The following is a 17,095-nucleotide window of genomic DNA, read 5'->3' as shown; positions in this document are numbered from 1 at the left end:
TGAATCGCTTGTACGACAAACCATTACCACCGGATACGACGAAGTACGTTCCCAAGTCGAGAATGCTTTCTCCCAGCAATCGCTCCATGATTATTGGTGGCACAGCATACTACGAGTTACTCCATGAAAACTATAGACCACGAGGTGGCAAATGGGTGAAGATGACGAAAGAACAAGCCAAAGCATACGATAATGATCCAGACATCAACAAGATATTCGCAAACGACGATTCAGACGATTCGTCGTCCGAGTCTGAGTATGTCGACATCGATGAATTCGAATATGACGAAGATGGCCATGCGATTTTCCCATTCTAGGCTGGAAATTCCATAACTATTTTCCAAGTCACGCCATTTTCACTTTGGTCACTTAAAGAATTTGTCGCCTATATATAAATGGATTCTTTTCGCGACGAATATACTATTAACCCTGAGACTGGACGAAAGATTAAGGTTGGGAGTCAAATCTGGAAACGATTAGCAGCCAAGTACTATATGATCGATGGGAAGTTCACCGATCAGACCATTCCTGATTCACGAGCGTATCTGTCGAACAAGGTATTCGGGCTGAAACAAGTAACACCTAACAGACGAGTGACACATAGGCGCGTCAGTGATCCCAAAGGTGAGCGTAAGTATCTGATTGTTGGAAGCAAGACATGGAACGAGCGATTTCTTGAGTATGAATGGAATGGACATGAATTCGGTGACAAGCGAGGTCGTCCGTTGCCTGAGTTCATGAACACGGTGGAGAAGAGACGTGAAGCACGTCGCAATAAGGCATTCGCTCGGTTCGATCGCAAAGTGGCCGAAGGGCGCTTGTCGGACGTGATCAACTCGTCACTCGGGTATGCACTCACGTACTATCACACTGTGGAAGGAGATATGTACAAGGAATGGATGAATGAGAAGCGCACCAAGAAGGACTTCCGGCTCAATAACGATGATGACAAGAGACTGTGGGTTCGACTACCGGGTGAAAAGGGCGATGAGGAAGTGGAACCGATCAACCTCGTATTCGATGAAAGCGAGGAGTTCAATGAGATCGTGAAGAAGTTTATCATGACTGGTATGCGCGAGTACAACCAGTGTTTCGTCACCATCATGGCATACAACCTCATGTTGACACATGACGGAGATCCCAAGATTCTCAACCTCACCGATGATCGATTGGGACACCTCCGCATCGTTCGCCGAGATCGTATCGATGAGTGGATCAAGGACTACCTGAAGTGGTACCGAAATGGTGTAGAGGAACAGGAGACAGAGGGAAGTGGGTTCGTGTACCATGGGTGGATCGGCTTCCACATTGAGATGTTCCCACTACGGACATTCGTGGGCTACAAGCACCACACACCTTTTATCATTGGACAGACGGCGGTCAACCCGAATATCAATGACAACCGATGTCTGCAACGGTGTCTCATCCTGGCAAGTGAAGGCGGGCACAAGATTATTGCAAATCGCAAGATGGGCGATGCGAGTGTGTACAACAAGTGGTGGAAGCAACCCGACAAGAACAAGGTGTTCGGAGTGACCATTCACGAGGTGGAGGAGGCGATGAACATTCGCGACAATGCACCCTTCAACGCGAGTGAAGAGAATTTTGCGAGATTGGAAGAACTGTTGAAAGTCTCTCTCAATGTATTCGAGGTCACACTCTTGCCTGGATACGATGACAACTCCGAGGATAAATACGATCTATTCACGTGTTATCAAGTGTACAAGCCGAAAAGGAAGAGTGGATGTGGGGAGCAACGAAGTTGCTCCCGGGGCAACGAAGTTGCCCCATGTGTGTCGCTTTGCATTGTGAATGATACACGGGAGAGGGAAGAAATTCCCAAGCATTTCTTGTACATCAAGGACTTGAGCGATTTCAAACATCGTATCTTTCGTCAGAGTGATGTGAAGAATAGACATACAGCAAGAAACGTGAAGTGCAGGTTCTGTGACGACTTCTTCGGATCTCGTAAAGCCGTTCATGCTCACGAAGTACAAGCACATCGAGAACTCGTCAATGAAAGCGAAGAGTACGACTTGGCGAACGAGGAAACTCGGTTGCGATTCACCAACCAGCGATATGAAATGCCAGCACCGGTCGTCGTGTACGCTGACTTCGAGTCAGCCATTGACGACAAGAACAGACACAAGCCAATCATGTTATCCTGTCTAGCCGTGTCACGTATCCCTGCCATTGATACCCAACTGCGAGTCTTCCATGCACCACATGAGAGCGAAGAGGAGCTTCGTCCTTTCATGGACTATCTCGTGCAATTGCAAGGGAGTGTGAAAACATATCTATTCGATGAATTACCCCTCGAGAACTCTCCGAGCATCGAGAAGGACTTTCGTGCAACAACCGTGTGTCCCTTCTGTCGCAAGAAACTGGAGGACGATAAGGTACGTCATCACGCACATGTGGCAGGTGAATACACCACAGGAAAGGGAGAAGTGCGCCACTTCGAAGCCGGGCAATACATCTGCACCTGTTGCACCAAGTGTAACCTACAACTCTCATTCAACAAGAAGAACTATCGTCTGCCAGTTTACTTCCACAATGGATCGCACTACGACTTCACATTCATCATGAAGCTCATCGCGACGATGCCTGGTGGGAATCTCGAAGTCATTCCAACCACTGAAGACAAGGAGATGCAGATCGAGTACAATGGCATTCAATTCAAGGACTCGTTAAAGCTCATCAGCAGTCCACTGCGTTCCATCGTTGCACAGACACTTGGAGGTAACTTGGGCCTCTATGTGCACACCAAACAACAACTACGCAAGTATTGCGAGTCTCGAGGCAAGCAATGGAATGATGAATACATCGATCTGTTGACACGGAAAGAACCCATGTTCTACAGTCTCATCAAATCGTACGACACATTGAATAACACCACCATTCCTTCTCGTGAGCAATGCATTGATGATATGAAAGGTGAAATGATGCCACAAGACGAATATGATCACATGGTGAAGCTGTGGAAGACCTTCGATATCAAGACATGGGGTGAATACTACGAATTGTACAATGTACTCGATGTGACTCTCATGGCTGATGCTTTCGAACACTTCCGAAACACCACACTGAATGCATTCGGTGTTGATCCCATGCACTACATCACAGCACCACAAATGGCCTATTCACTCTTCTTGAAGGTCACAATGGAGGGCGATCATAGCGAGAGTAGCCTCATGACCCTCGCAAGGAAATGGGCTCAGTACATCATGCGCATCAACTCCAACGAGGGACTCGCCGAGAAACAACTGGTGAAAGTGTTCTTGAATCGCATGGGTGAATTCTATGAGAGCAAGGGCATTCGATTGATGGAGACAAATGATATCGATGACTTCATGCGATTGTTGAAGAACCTGCGAGGAGGAATCACACAGATCGTGAAACGACATGCCAAGGTTGACATTGACAACAAGGAGCAAGCAACGTCGTCCCAAGGCATCTACTACCTGGACGCCAACAACCTGTACGGTGGAGCCATGCATCGAATGATGCCTTATGAGTTGGTGGGTGTACCCGAGCGACGAGAAGTGATGGAGAGGATCAATCGTGACCCGAATGGGTGGGTGCAATCACTCAAGACGTTCGGCAAGTATGGATTCTTCATCGAGTGTGACATCGAGGCACCAGTGGAGTTACACGACAAGTTCAATGATCTGCCATTCTTCCCCGTACAGAAGGCGGGCATGTACTCCGATGGAATCAAGAAGTACGCAGAGAAGAACGACATTGTGGACAAAGTGAAAGAGGTGAATACACCGAAGCTCATCTGTGATCTTGTACCTCGTCAAAAGTATCTCGTGCATTACTCACTGTTGCAACTGGGCATTCAACAGGGATATCGTGTCACACACATTCACCACCTCATTCGATTCAAGCAGGCACCATTCATATTCGAGTATGTCAACATGCTGAGTGAGAAACGAGCGAAGTCCAAGACCACTGTGGAGAAGAACCTGTATAAGCTGTTAGCAAACTCGACCTATGGCAAATTCGTTGAGACTGGGTTGAAGCGAATGAAGGTGAAGTTCGCTAGCACATGGAATGAACGTGAAGCCATCATTCAGAAGCATGGGTACGACATGATTGCTGGGACTACCATGTATTCCGAGAATTTGATTGGCATCAAGCTGAACACACCGGTGCGCAGGGTAGAGAAGCCATTCTTCATCGGGTTCGCCATTCTCGACATGTCCAAACACATCATCTACGATTTCTACTACAACGTGCTCAAGAACACATTCGACACCGTGGAGTTGTTGGGACAGGACACGGATTCACTCATTGTACAACTGCACGATCGCGCTAACATCGTTCACAAGATGTGTGACATGTACAAATCATTCGACTTCTCGGAATTGGATAACACTAGCTACTTCTATGGAGAACTCGTGAAGTATTACGAGCATGAAGTGGACAAGAGCAAGTTCCCTTCATTGGACTCGTTCCTCAACTTCAACAAGAAGTTGCCTGGTCCCATCTTTAAGGACGAGCACAACGGACATCGCATCACGGAGTTCGTGGGACTGAGACCGAAGATGTACTGCTTGGTTGATGAGAAGCATGTGATACACAACGCAGCAAAGGGAGTACCTCGCAACGTGGTGATCGATGGTGAGAGAATGAGCGTGAAGAACATCGATTTGTACAAGCGTGTCCTTGAGGCCGAGAAGAAGGAGGATGCAGTGATCGAAGGCAGCTTCAAACGCATCAACAACCAGGCCTTCGATATCAGCACGAAGGAGCAGACCAAGACACTTATGACTTGCACAGATAACAAACGTTGGATCTTGGACGACAACGTGCACACACTGGCGTTTGGACATTACCGATTGAAGGACATGTAAAGGAAATGTTGTTTTTACTTTGTTTTCTTTATCAAACAGTGTATAAAGGGCAGACAATTACCAAATTGGCAGACAATGGGGGAAGCGAAGCTTCCCCGGGGGAGCAAAGCTCCCCCAATAGCCGAAAAGGTTTTCGCGCTTTATGCGCCATGGCCATCAAGGTTGCCAGGTAGAAAATGGCCTAAAAAGGAGACCAGGTAGAAATAGGCAGCCAGGTTAAAAAAAAGGAGGCCTGGAATAAAAATGGCAGAAAAAGGTCCGAAAAAATTTTTCGCGCTTTATGCGCCATGGTACTCGAGGTGGGCAAGCAGACAATGGTCAAAAAGGCAGCCAGGAATAAAATGGCAGTCAGGAATAAAAATGGCAGAAAAAGGGCCGAAAAAATTTTCGCGCTTTATGCGCCATTTCCCTACTACTGATTTGGATGACTCCAAGTTTGACATCAGCCGGTACCAGGGGTTGATAGAGGGCGAGAGTAGCGAGGCTGTGTCTCGATTCCTAGTGGAATTGAAAGACTCGCTGGAGCAGAAAGGAATGGTCCGAGCGCCCAAACCTGGTAAAAGAGTAAAGAAGCCGTTTCCGAGGAAGATAAAGAGATTGGCGGAGAAGAGACGGAATTTACTGAAGAAGAGACACAGAGGAGAGGAACTATCGCAGGAAGAGAGAGCCCTGATGAAGAAGTGCCAGAGAGCCATAAAGCAGTACAAGGAAGAAGAGAAGATACGTGCGATTCATAGCGGTATAGAATCCCAACTCCGGAATGATAGCCGCAGACTGTGGCATGGATAGGGAAACAGCTGAACGAGGAGAAGAGCAGGAAGGCGATGGTGATAAAGGATCCTGCAAGTGGTAGGCTGTGTACCGACGAGCACGAAGTGGCTGATTTGTGGGCTGAACACTACAGGAAGCTAGGGTCAAAAGGAAATGGCCATAGCAAGGATCTCGGATACTGGGAGAAGTTTGAGGTGAACAAGCCTCAAAACCAGGGTATGTGCGGGAGCGAAGAGTACTGGAATAAAGACATATCCTGGAAGGAGGTTCGAGAAGTAGTGAAGACGATGGCAAACGGGAAGGCCTCGGGTATAGATGGTATTCCAGGAGAAGTATACAAGGCAATAACGCGAAATAAGTGGCCTCGAGGGGATCGAGGACTAGCGTACATATTGCTGAGAGTACTGAATGCCATCTTCCATGGGAACATACCAGAGGACTTGATGACTTCTACGGTAGTTTCGGTACCGAAAAAGGGAGATTTGACGGACATGAACAATTACAGAGGTATCAGTTTGATGCCTGTGTGCGTGAAGATCGTGGCGGCAGTGATAGCTTGTCGTATCAGCTCCGTCTTTGAGAAGGAGCACTTCCTGTCGGATGCCTAGGCGGGTTTCCGTCCAGAACAGGAGTGTGTAGGGCAGGTCGGAGCTTTGATCGAGATTATACAACGATGGACTATCGAAGCGCGAGCGATGAAAAATCGAATAAGGCTGCCGGAAGACGAGTTGCAGGCTTTTGTATGCTTTATCGATTTTAAGAAGGCGTACGATACGGTCCCCCATGAAGCACTGTTGTATAAGTTACGAGCTTACGGGATATCGGGTAAAACGTACAATTTTATCCGAACCCTGTATGACCGATCTTACATAAGCGTACGAGTGGGTCAATTGCGATCCCCGAAAGTACCCTTAGAGAGAGGTCTACGTCAAGGCTGTCCACTATCTCCGATATTGTTCTCGATCTTCATTAACGGCATCCTCCCTAAACCAAAGAAGAGACTATTCTCTTGGGAACCCAAGGTTGAGGGTTTGATGTTTGCGGATGACATCGTGGTATTTGCGAGGACGGCAGACAGATTGCAGAAGTTGCTGGATCATGTCTCGGAGTGGGCGAATACATGGGAGATGTCTGTGGGGCATGCCAAATGTGGTGTGATGCTATTTGGTACTGCCGAGAAGAACGCAAACTATGAAGGAAGAGAATGGATTCTCCAAGGAGAACCGATAGCGGTAGTTGAGGAATATACCTACTTAGGAGTGAAGATCACCCCCAAACTGGACAGTAAAGGGATGATGGATGCGAGAATTGGGAGGATGGAGATGCTCCTAGGTAGCCAAAAGCGATTCCTATGCAACTACAGAATTCCGGCACAGTTAAGAGTCAAAGTACTTCAGAGTGTAGTGCTGACATCCGGGCTCTATGGAGCAGAAGTATGGGGCGGAAACAAGGATGAGGCAAGGAGTGTACAATCAGTGCTAAACAGAGGTCTCAATTACATCCTACAAGCCACCGGGAAGTTTTCCACATGCATTCCATCGTTGGAACTGGAGTTGGATATGCCTCCGGTGTATCCTATTCTGGTATCAAAGCGATTGCGATGTATGTGGAAGGGGAGGTGGTTGAGTCGCACGTTGGGCGATCTCATAGATAGTAGGCTGGAATGGTGGTCAACGAAGAACACCTACCTGAAGACGACGGAGAGGATAGCACAGGAAGTGCTGCAGATGGTAGGTAGAGGGATCATCGATGATCACCTGGCATGCGGTAAGGAGGTTCCGGCGCGGTGGCTAGATGAGAGGCGGAAGTGCCATGTCCAGATGGCATTCATGAAGTCCTAGGCAAATATAGGTACCGATATAAATAGGCGGTGAACAGCCCGCTCAAGATCTCCTTCAGGTCAGTAATTTGTTTGTTTGTTTGTTTTACATTGTCTAACCTTCATCATATTGTTTGTTAATTTGGGGTTCATTCATTATCACAATCTGTTCTTAGTCATTAGTATCTCTATTTTAAAGTAAATAACCCTTTTACTTTGCATGAAACACGTCTATATTATATTCTAACTCCAATTGCAACACCATTGAAAAGAGAATCGATTGATTTTTTCATGGGGTACCCAGAAATTACTTAGTTCTCAAATTGTGTAAAAATAACAATCAAGATAACTATAAAGAATAATAATGAGATTTACATTGTAAGTTGTGGCAACCTGGCAAGTCATCCTCGTCGTACAATAGAATCTAATAGTATGCTTTAATCCAAATGAGAATCACAAGTTATGTAGAGTTTTCCTTTTTGACAGCATGACTTGAGAAAGAAATATCAATGTTTAATATGACCTCCACGTCTCAAATTAAATCCTGTCTTCCCATGTATCACCTAAGCAATGGAAGATGCAAAATGTAGCACCATCTAAACTGTGCTATTAGAAGTCCCAGGCAATCTATTAAACTCTACCATCCACTTCTATTCTATCTCTCTTCCTACCTTCTTAATTACAAATTTATGCTTCTCCGTCCATCTATTCCTGACTAGACCGCAAAGTGATTCTGTGTTCCTGTTCAATTCCAATTTACCGACGCACACATATCCTTGAATATACCCTATTGTGCTCTATCCATTTCGCTTATCTCCAGATCCGGATCCTTCACTCTGCCAAATCATCTCCCTTGAAAAGTATTTTCACCCATCTTCCCATCGCAAAATAAATTACCTCGCAACAAATCACAGAATCCAATTCCAAGCAACTTGCACAATGCCTTATCTCTACCAATTCAAAAAGTGTTTACCTCACTAAGAGTTGCTTATCTGTGTTACTGCCACGATCTTCCTTCATTACTATATTAGCTATTTCAACCCAATACTCTACACAGAGTTAGTATTCCAAATATGTACCTCATTGTCAATAATAATCTCTCTGCATCTCTCTTCTCGTATTATTCCACCTACAGATTCCTTTTCTGTCGCCAATTCTTGCTATCCACCAATCCCCGAGATATTTACCACTTAAACACCTTCACATGCAATTTTTATATCATCATATGACTTCCATACAACTATCTCCAACCTTCTTCCAAAATCACGCAGATTTCGTTAATTGATAATTGCATGTGTTCTACGCCAACTACTTATCCCTCTACCTCAGGATAGTTCAGCCTCTTGTCCAGGTCTCCAATGCTGTTCACTCGCATAATATCCACATAGTACTATGCATTACTACATGTCACATATTTTTTGCTACAGTTCTCATTATTACTCCTTCTCTCTATAATCAATACTACAATTCCAAAAATCAGCACTATTTTGAAAATGCTCAACAGAATGATGATCAATTCATGTAGACACACGACTTTTTGTGTTTAGAAACATTGTTCTTCTCGTATCCTTTGGCTTTTTACAATACCAGTCGTGTCTGCTTATCACTATTATGCTAATCAATCCTTTTCTTTGATAATGAGAATTGTCACTTCATGGGATGTCTTTCAAATTATATCTCTATTTTCACTCTTCATAACTTTCGCTCCACTCCTGTTCGTTTTTAAAGCGGAAGTTGTGATTGTTGTAACAAAGAATTGTCTCAACTATAACTACTATTTTTCTGAAGTAATCTATGATACAACACTTTTGCTTTGGTAAAATCGTTATCTCTATATGCTAGTGTTTCGACTGGTATCCATTTTGCGTAAGGAACAACAGGTCGTTGCACAGGCTTCCTCTTTCTCTTTAGTATTTGCTTCTAAAAGATAGTACCTCAGATCAGTGGATACGCGGTATGTACAGCGACCATTTCTCTTCACAGAGTTCAAATGATCCAATAATAGACTCGAGTATAATACTGGTTGCTTACCATACATAGCCTTATTATAGTCAAACTCCATTTTTGCGAATGTCTAACCACATTATATTGGTGAATTCTCAGAATTGTGTGTTTTGTATAATTTTGTCCCGAAAATATACGTCCGTTTGGCTTCAGCCAATTATAATGCATGCATTCTTTTCCTTTTTTTCATGAACGTCCATGCCTTTTTATATTCAATGTGCATTCTTATTTACTGATATCACGTCGTGTCACACACTTAATCTGGATCTTGAATCTACGGAAATGATAAAATTTTCCAGATTTCGGCAATAAATTTTGTGTTTTTTATGATCGCTGATTGGCTAATCGAGTGTTTAGGATCATAGGGTGCCACATTCTATTGTGTTTATGATATGGATATTCCATTGCCATTTTGTCATTATTTATTTTGTAAGTAAGGAATATGAAGAATCTGCTTATTTCCATTGTCCTATGTATCTCTTTGCTTTTTGTTTAAACTTAGTTGCCATTGCGCTTAGCGATCTTACTTGTACTACTGGGCAGACGTACGTGAAGTTTATTAAGAAGTGCGGATCTTCCTGGGCAAGTGAAGAATCGTATGAGATCTATTCTGGCTCCACCCTGTTGTATACTGGAACCGGTTTTGCGAACAGCGAAACCCGAACCACTGAGCAATGCTTGACTACGTCTACCAATGACCAATACACCGTAAAGATGATTGATTCTTATGGAGACTCTTGGTATGCTGGAGCTTTTCTTGCTATTTACGGAAAGCACGGTAATATTGTCTTCAAGAATTTCCTGGCTGATTCGCGCGAGGAGACTTACACCTTCTCTCTCTACTATGGTGTTGACAAGGGTACTACTTGGAAGATGACCTCTGGATCGATTACGGATGGCTGGACTGCTTATTCGTTCTCTGACAGCACTTGGTCGGATGCTACCCTTGGTTCTGTTACTGCGACTGCTTCTGGTACTCAGTACTTCCGCAAGCAATTCGTGGGTCTTGCGAACATGGCTGCTTATGATGTGAGACTGTACTACAAGGCTGGAGTCGTTGCCTATATCAATGGAGCTGAGGTCTATCGTGATAACATGCCCGACGGACCTGTTTCCGCTAGCTCTTCTGCTACTGGAGAATACCCTGAGATTGCTTATCGTGGATTCATTCGTCCTGGCTCTGAAGTGGCTTCCCAGCAATCGATTCTGGCTGTTGAAGTCCATTTCTTTACTGCACAAACCAACGTCGATTTCAATGCTTATCTTGCTGTTTTGGCTTCTTCTACTACGGAAGGCAACTGCTTCGTCTATGCTGATGCCGCCTCCGTATCTAGCACGCAAGGTTCGTCTGTTGCCAACATTTATGACTGGTCGAGAACGACTTCCTACTATTCCAGTTCCCTGCCCGCGACTGTAACTTATTCCCTTGAGGGACCGAAGGCTTACATCAACTCTGTCCGTGTGTGGCCTTATACTTCTACTACCTCTTCGCCCAGTACCTTCACTTGGCAGGGATCGAATGATAACTCGCAGTGGACGAACGTTGTTAGTGTGGTTGGAGGCACTTATGAATCGAGCAAATACAAAATCTTTGGTGGTTATTTCTATGCCAGCCTTTTCTCCTATTACCGTGTCGTTATTCAGTCTAGCACAAGCTACAGCTACATTTATGCCTACGAGATGCAGCCTCTGACTTGCACAACTGCCCTTCCCACATCGATTACCTTCACTCCCAATACTTACACATTCTGGGCCAAATACGAAGAAGTGTATGTCAAGCCTGATATCAATGAGTTTACTTCTTGCACAGCTCAGAACCTTCCTGAAGGACTTACCATTGATGCTACTACTTGTGAGATTACTGGAGTTGTAAACAATGCTGTGTCGGGTCAGACAATCACTGTGTCTTCGGTTGTTCTTGGAAACACCTACACTGGATCGTTCACACTTACCATCCAGGAATGTGCTGGAACAATTATCAATGTCCTCCGTACCTACGGATCAAGCGCTTCTTATGAGAGTTTCGAAATTAAGGATACTACAACTCAGCAGGTGATCATGTCTGTTGCTGCCAACTCCGGTCAGATTAACAATGAGGATTGGACCAGTATCGCTTGTGTTACTGGTACGAAGTACGAGGTGTCTGTGGCGTCCACTTCCACCTATTGGCAGTATGACTCATTCTTGTATGTCCGTGCCGTTTTATCCAATGACGAGATGGAAACGATTCTTCGTATGAGATATGACTCCAACATTGGTTTTAATACAATTCGCACTTTCAATGCTCATTTTACCATTCTTCCTCATTCCAACTGGTATTACAAGCATGGATCAGTGGATGCTGATTGGTATTCATCGACTTCCACTGAAGGATGGACTGAAGGAAATGACAGCAACTTTGCCGCTTCCTCCAACCAGATTCAGTTGTATAAAAAGACATTCGATGTAGCGGACATAAGCAGCATTGCTGGATTCGTTCTTTCCATCAGATTCAAGTATGGATGCATCGTTTATTTGAATGGACATGAAGCGTTCAGAAAGGGACTGACGGATGCCACGATTAGCACTTCGAGTTATGCTAACAACATTTACACGGATACTCTGTATCACCAGATTTCTCTTCCTCTCAAGACAGTCGAAGCTGATATGTCTTCTTCGGTGAACTTCATTCAACAAGGATCGAATACCATTGCTATTGGAATCATTGCTGCTAATTCTGTACAGACCGAATCGCTCTTCGATGGCGCCCTTCGATTAATGGGCGAGGAATCGACATCTCGTGTCTTTGACTACGCTCTTACTTACAGCACTATTAGTGGCTATCCTTCCTCTGCTCTGAACCATTACTACTCTTATTACATTTCCTATTCATCTTGTACTAATAACTATTTGAATATTGCATTCAACAATGATCGACATGAGTGGATCAACGCTGTGACTGTGAAGCTGTACTACACTCAGACTACTCAGCAGGTTCGTCAGTTTGTTTTGAAGGCTCGTAGTGGAAGTGATGAGTGGACCACGTTGACGAATGTGACTGGACTCACCTGGTCTCAAACGGGTCAGGCTCTGACTCTCTACTTCCAGAACAACAAGGCCTATCATGAGTATCGTTTTGAGAACTTCGGTACCGGTGATTCTGCGGACTGCTCCTGGAAGTTGGGCACTTTGGATTTGATCTCCTTGTATACTACAATGGACGTTCCTGAACTTTCGTATGCTGCTACTACCATCTTTAAGAATATTGAGATGGGAGAAGTCTATCCTAATTCTGCCTATTACTACAACTTCCAGGTCACTCCTGCTTTCCCGACTGGAATTGTTCTGAATCCTAATACGGGTATGATTTCTGGAACCGCCACTGCTGAGATGGCAGCCACCACGTACTCGATCACCGCCAACAAGCTGACTGGAGGCACTTCCACTACTTCCTTCTCTCTTACTGTGAAGGTCTGCTCGGGGGAGCAGTCTCTGATTACCTTGGTGGTTCGTACGGATAACTATCCTTATGAGGGTTCTTACAAGCTGTTCCAGGGAGCTGGTACGAGCGGAACCCTCATTTCTTCCAACAATGGATTCCCCGTTTCCTCCGGTCTGAACTATGTGGATTCTTGCTTGCAGAACAATATATACACCATGCAAATGTTGGATTCCTTCGGAGATGGTTGGTTCAATCCTGCTGGATATTATCTGACTGTGGATGTGGGTGAGATGATCTTCGAAATGGGACAATTCCCTGCTGCCACTTCTTCCATTAGCACAATGTTCTCTTCCTTCCTTCCGTTCCAGGTTGAGTATACGGAATGGACGGTCAACTATAACTATGTGGAGAATTGGAACGCTAAGGACTTTGACGACTCTGCTTGGCAGAAAAGCAAGGCCAGTGCCTTTACTTCTGGCTCTGGAATCACTACCTATATTCGCAAGAACATCGAGATTCCTGACATCAACAGCTATTACGTGTTGAACGTTCGTGTGAAGTATGCTGGAGGAGTTGCTGCTTACTTCAATGGACGACTCGTGGCTCGCTTCAATCTGGAGGAAGATTTCGCTGATGACACGCAGTCCATTGAAGTGCATAACCAAGATGAGTTCTCCAAGTTCCATGTGATTCTGACGACGGTTAATGGAGAGACTGGAAAGAATGTGATGGCCTTTGAAGTTCATCGTCCTATTGGCCAATCTTCTTCGAGCCCTGCTGTGTTCGATGCTACTGGCGTGTTCGGAGTGAACGAGTGCTCGGTTCTGGTGGATACATACTCGGATATTTCTGGATCGCCTGTTACTCTTGTTGAAGCTGAATCTTTGCTGGATCTGAATCCCACAACCTATGGATATCAGGCGAACACTCAGGGAACGCGTCTTGACTGGGAAGTGGAGAACTTGGAGGGAACCAAGTTCAACCACTTCGCCATGCAGACTGTGTATGCTCGTACTGGACTTGGATTCTCTCTCTATGTCCGCGATGATCGGAACGACGAGTACACTTCTGCTCTTGCTCTTCTTAGTCAGAGCACTCTGGCGTTGCAACGTACTGCTTTCTCTGTGCCTGTGGGTATTGCTGGCTTCCGACAGCTCAGATACCAGGTGGATGTTCCTGCCTCCGCTGATGTGTACGTGAGCTCGTACATGCTTTTGTACTGCAAGCCTAGTGGAACTGGAGTGTGTCCTGGAATCGGTGATTATCCCTCCGTGGGAGAGGGAGAAATCTCGCCTGCAGACTGCGAACGTGGATATCGTGGATACTCGTACCGTACTTGCACAAATGGTCAGCTGGGTAAGATCAACAACCAGTACTGTGTGCAGAAGGTTCCCTCAAGAATCACCTACAGTGCGAGAATCTTTAACCTCATCATTGGTGTGAACACCCAGATTGCAGCTCCCAGATATAATAACATTATTGAGGAGTTCTATTTGGCTGAGAACACCTTCCTGCCCGCTGGCTTGGTGCTGAACGCCAAGACCGGAGAAATTACTGGAATTGCCACGGAGGAAGTTGCGTTGAGAGCCTACACGATCTATGGAAAGAACCAGGTTGGCTCGGACTCTGTTGTTATCAATCTCTCTGTGAAGAAGGGAACCTGCAAGGCGGAGGGTAATTTCGAGACTACGAATGTTGGTGAGGTCTATATCTATGATTGCGCTAAGGGTGGTTCCTATGTGGGTACCGAGAAGAGAGCTTGCAATCTTGGTGAAAAGGACGGAGAATGGGGTCCAGTCTCTGGATATTGTATGCCGATCGCGATGATCATCATTCTGGTAATCGTTGCGATTATCATTATTGTTATTGTTGCCTTCGTTCTGATTCGTGTGACTGGAAGAGCGAAGGCTGTGGGTGGCGTCAAGGGAAGAAGTGCGAGAGCCACACCGTCAAAGAAGAGTCTGTCCAAGAAGGAGAGCACGAAGAAGGCTGTAAAGGTTTAAAGTTTGCAAAATTCCATACTTTCTTTATTATTTGTTTGAATCAAAAATGCAATGCGCATTGCACAACATGTTTGGAGTGGTGGATAATGACACAAACATATATTCTATGTGTTTGAATCGAAGAACATACCTTAGAAACTACATGATTCTCTTCCAGTACTGGTGATTTTCTGAACAATTGTTTCCTATTCAGCTTGAAATGTTTCCGAAATTGCAAACTCCCTGGTTGGAAAGATTTCTCCACCTTCCGAAAATGCACCTTTATGGATTTCCCCAAAATGTTGACCAGAAAATCACCAGAATCGTTGAAATCGAATGGGAGGAAAAAGAATGTCTATTCTAAATCGATTATACATTTAACCTATTTCCATGAATCAAAAAATGGAAAATGGATATACACACGAAGCACATTCTACTAGCACAATTATCATTTCAATTGACAATCCTCTCTCAGAGAAGCACCATTCCTCGGTTCATGCATTCTCCCCAGTAAGCATGTGTACTCCCTTCATGCCTGCCAATGTATAACAGAATGAACGCCATGAGAAAGAGACTACCTACTGGGTGGTATCTCCTTCTCCTTATCGATTGCTCTCGTTGATAAAACTCGTACCTATGTTAACTAGGAGCCACACAAAATGAATAACAATTTGTTCATCGCTTGTTTCATTGTGTGTATTCTTATTGGCTCTTCGTATCATTACAATGTTTTATAACAATCCCAAATACACAGAACAATAAGGTAAAACACGTTTTATTTCGACGATTGCACGAAATTGAAGGAATGGTTTATTGCTCACAATTTCTTCATTTCAATTTGAAGTATTTGAATAATGTATGTGGAGTGAATGCCTGATGTGTGTGGTCGTTTGGGATGGAGTCTAACCTGTTTTGTAGCATGGGTAAGGAAAAGCCTCATATTAACTTGGTCGTCATTGGACACGTCGATTCTGGAAAGTCCACCACCACTGGTCACTTGATCTATGCTTGCGGTGGTATTGATAAGCGTACCATTGAGCGTTTTGAGAAGGAGGCCAACGAGATTGGTAAGGGATCCTTCAAGTACGCTTGGGTGCTGGACAAGATGAAGGCCGAGCGTGAACGTGGTATCACCATTGATATTTCTCTGTGGAAGTTCCAGACTGAGAAGTACTTCTTCACCATCATCGATGCCCCTGGTCACCGTGACTTCATCAAGAACATGATCACCGGTACCTCTCAGGCCGATGTTGCCATTCTGATCATTGCTGCCGGAACTGGAGAGTTCGAGGCTGGTTACGGAAAGAACGGTCAGACTCGTGAGCACGCTCTTCTTGCCAACACTCTGGGAGTGAAGCAGATGATCTGCTGCGTGAACAAGATGGATGACAAGTCCGTGAACTACTCCGAGGCTCGTTACAAGGAGATCAAGGCTGAGATGACCAGCTTCTTGACCAAGGTCGGTTACCAGAAGGTGGAGGAGCGTATTCCCTTCATTCCCATCTCTGGATTCAACGGAGATAACATGCTGGAGCGCTCTGCTAACATGCCCTGGTACAAGGGACCCACTCTGATTGAGGCTCTGGACAACATTCATCCTCCTAAGCGCCCTGTGGATAAGCCTCTGCGTCTTCCTCTGCAGGATGTGTACAAGATCGGAGGTATTGGTACAGTGCCTGTGGGCCGTGTGGAGACCGGTATCCTGAAGCCCGGTATGACCGTGACCTTCGCTCCCGTGGGTGTGACCACTGAAGTCAAGTCTGTGGAAATGCACCACGAGTCGATTCCTCAGGCTCTGCCCGGAGACAACGTCGGTTTCAACGTGAAGAACGTGTCTGTGAAGGACATTCACCGTGGAAACGTGTGCGGAGATGCCAAGAACGATCCTCCTTGCAGAGTGGACTCGTTCACCGCTCAGGTCATTGTGATGAACCACCCCTCGGGTATTCGTCCTGGTTACTGCCCTGTGATGGATTGCCACACTGCTCACATTGCCTGCAAGTTCGAGAAGATCATGTCCGAGATGGATAAGCGTACCGGAAAGGTCCTGCGTGAGAACCCCGATATCGTCAAGAACGGAAAGTCCATGATGGCCGAGCTGGTGCCTTCCAAGCCTCTCTGCGTCGAGTCCTTCCAGGATTATCCTCCTCTGGGTCGTTTCGCCGTCCGTGATATGAGACAGACTGTCGCTGTGGGTATTATTAAGTCCACTGTCCGTGCTAAGTAAGGGGAAACG

The 17,095-nt window shown here is 45.4% G+C and overlaps 3 protein-coding genes; all 3 read left to right on the top strand.

The window, feature by feature from the left end:
* Positions 1-2,255: 2,255 nt before the first annotated feature.
* GSBLH_T00004059001 (uncharacterized protein) lies at positions 2,256-4,862 on the top strand (the record flags this gene model as incomplete). The annotated part of the gene is made up of 2 exons (XM_013042898.1): positions 2,256-2,424; positions 2,467-4,862. The coding sequence occupies 2 exons, from the start codon at positions 2,256-2,258 to the stop codon at positions 4,860-4,862; spliced, it is 2,565 nt and encodes an 854-aa protein (XP_012898352.1).
* An 8,356-nt stretch (positions 4,863-13,218) lies between these two features.
* Positions 13,219-14,880, top strand: GSBLH_T00004057001 (uncharacterized protein; the record flags this gene model as incomplete). The annotated part of the gene is made up of 1 exon (XM_013042897.1): positions 13,219-14,880. The coding sequence occupies one exon, from the start codon at positions 13,219-13,221 to the stop codon at positions 14,878-14,880; it is 1,662 nt and encodes a 553-aa protein (XP_012898351.1).
* An 810-nt stretch (positions 14,881-15,690) lies between these two features.
* GSBLH_T00004056001 (uncharacterized protein) lies at positions 15,691-17,086 on the top strand (the record flags this gene model as incomplete). XM_013042896.1 has 2 exons in its annotated part: positions 15,691-16,471; positions 16,568-17,086. Exons 1-2 carry the CDS (start codon positions 15,755-15,757, stop codon positions 17,084-17,086), a joined length of 1,236 nt encoding a protein of 411 aa, XP_012898350.1. The 5' UTR covers positions 15,691-15,754.
* Positions 17,087-17,095: the final 9 nt, after the last annotated feature.

The sequence above is a fragment of the Blastocystis hominis genome (genome assembly GCF_000151665.1).
Source record: "Blastocystis hominis, Singapore isolate B (sub-type 7) whole genome shotgun sequence assembly, scaffold_5".
NCBI classification, from domain to species: Eukaryota; class Bigyra; order Opalinata; family Blastocystidae; genus Blastocystis; species Blastocystis hominis.
The sequence above is the reverse complement of the archived record's forward strand: the minus strand, read 5'-3'. Positions and strand labels throughout refer to the sequence as shown.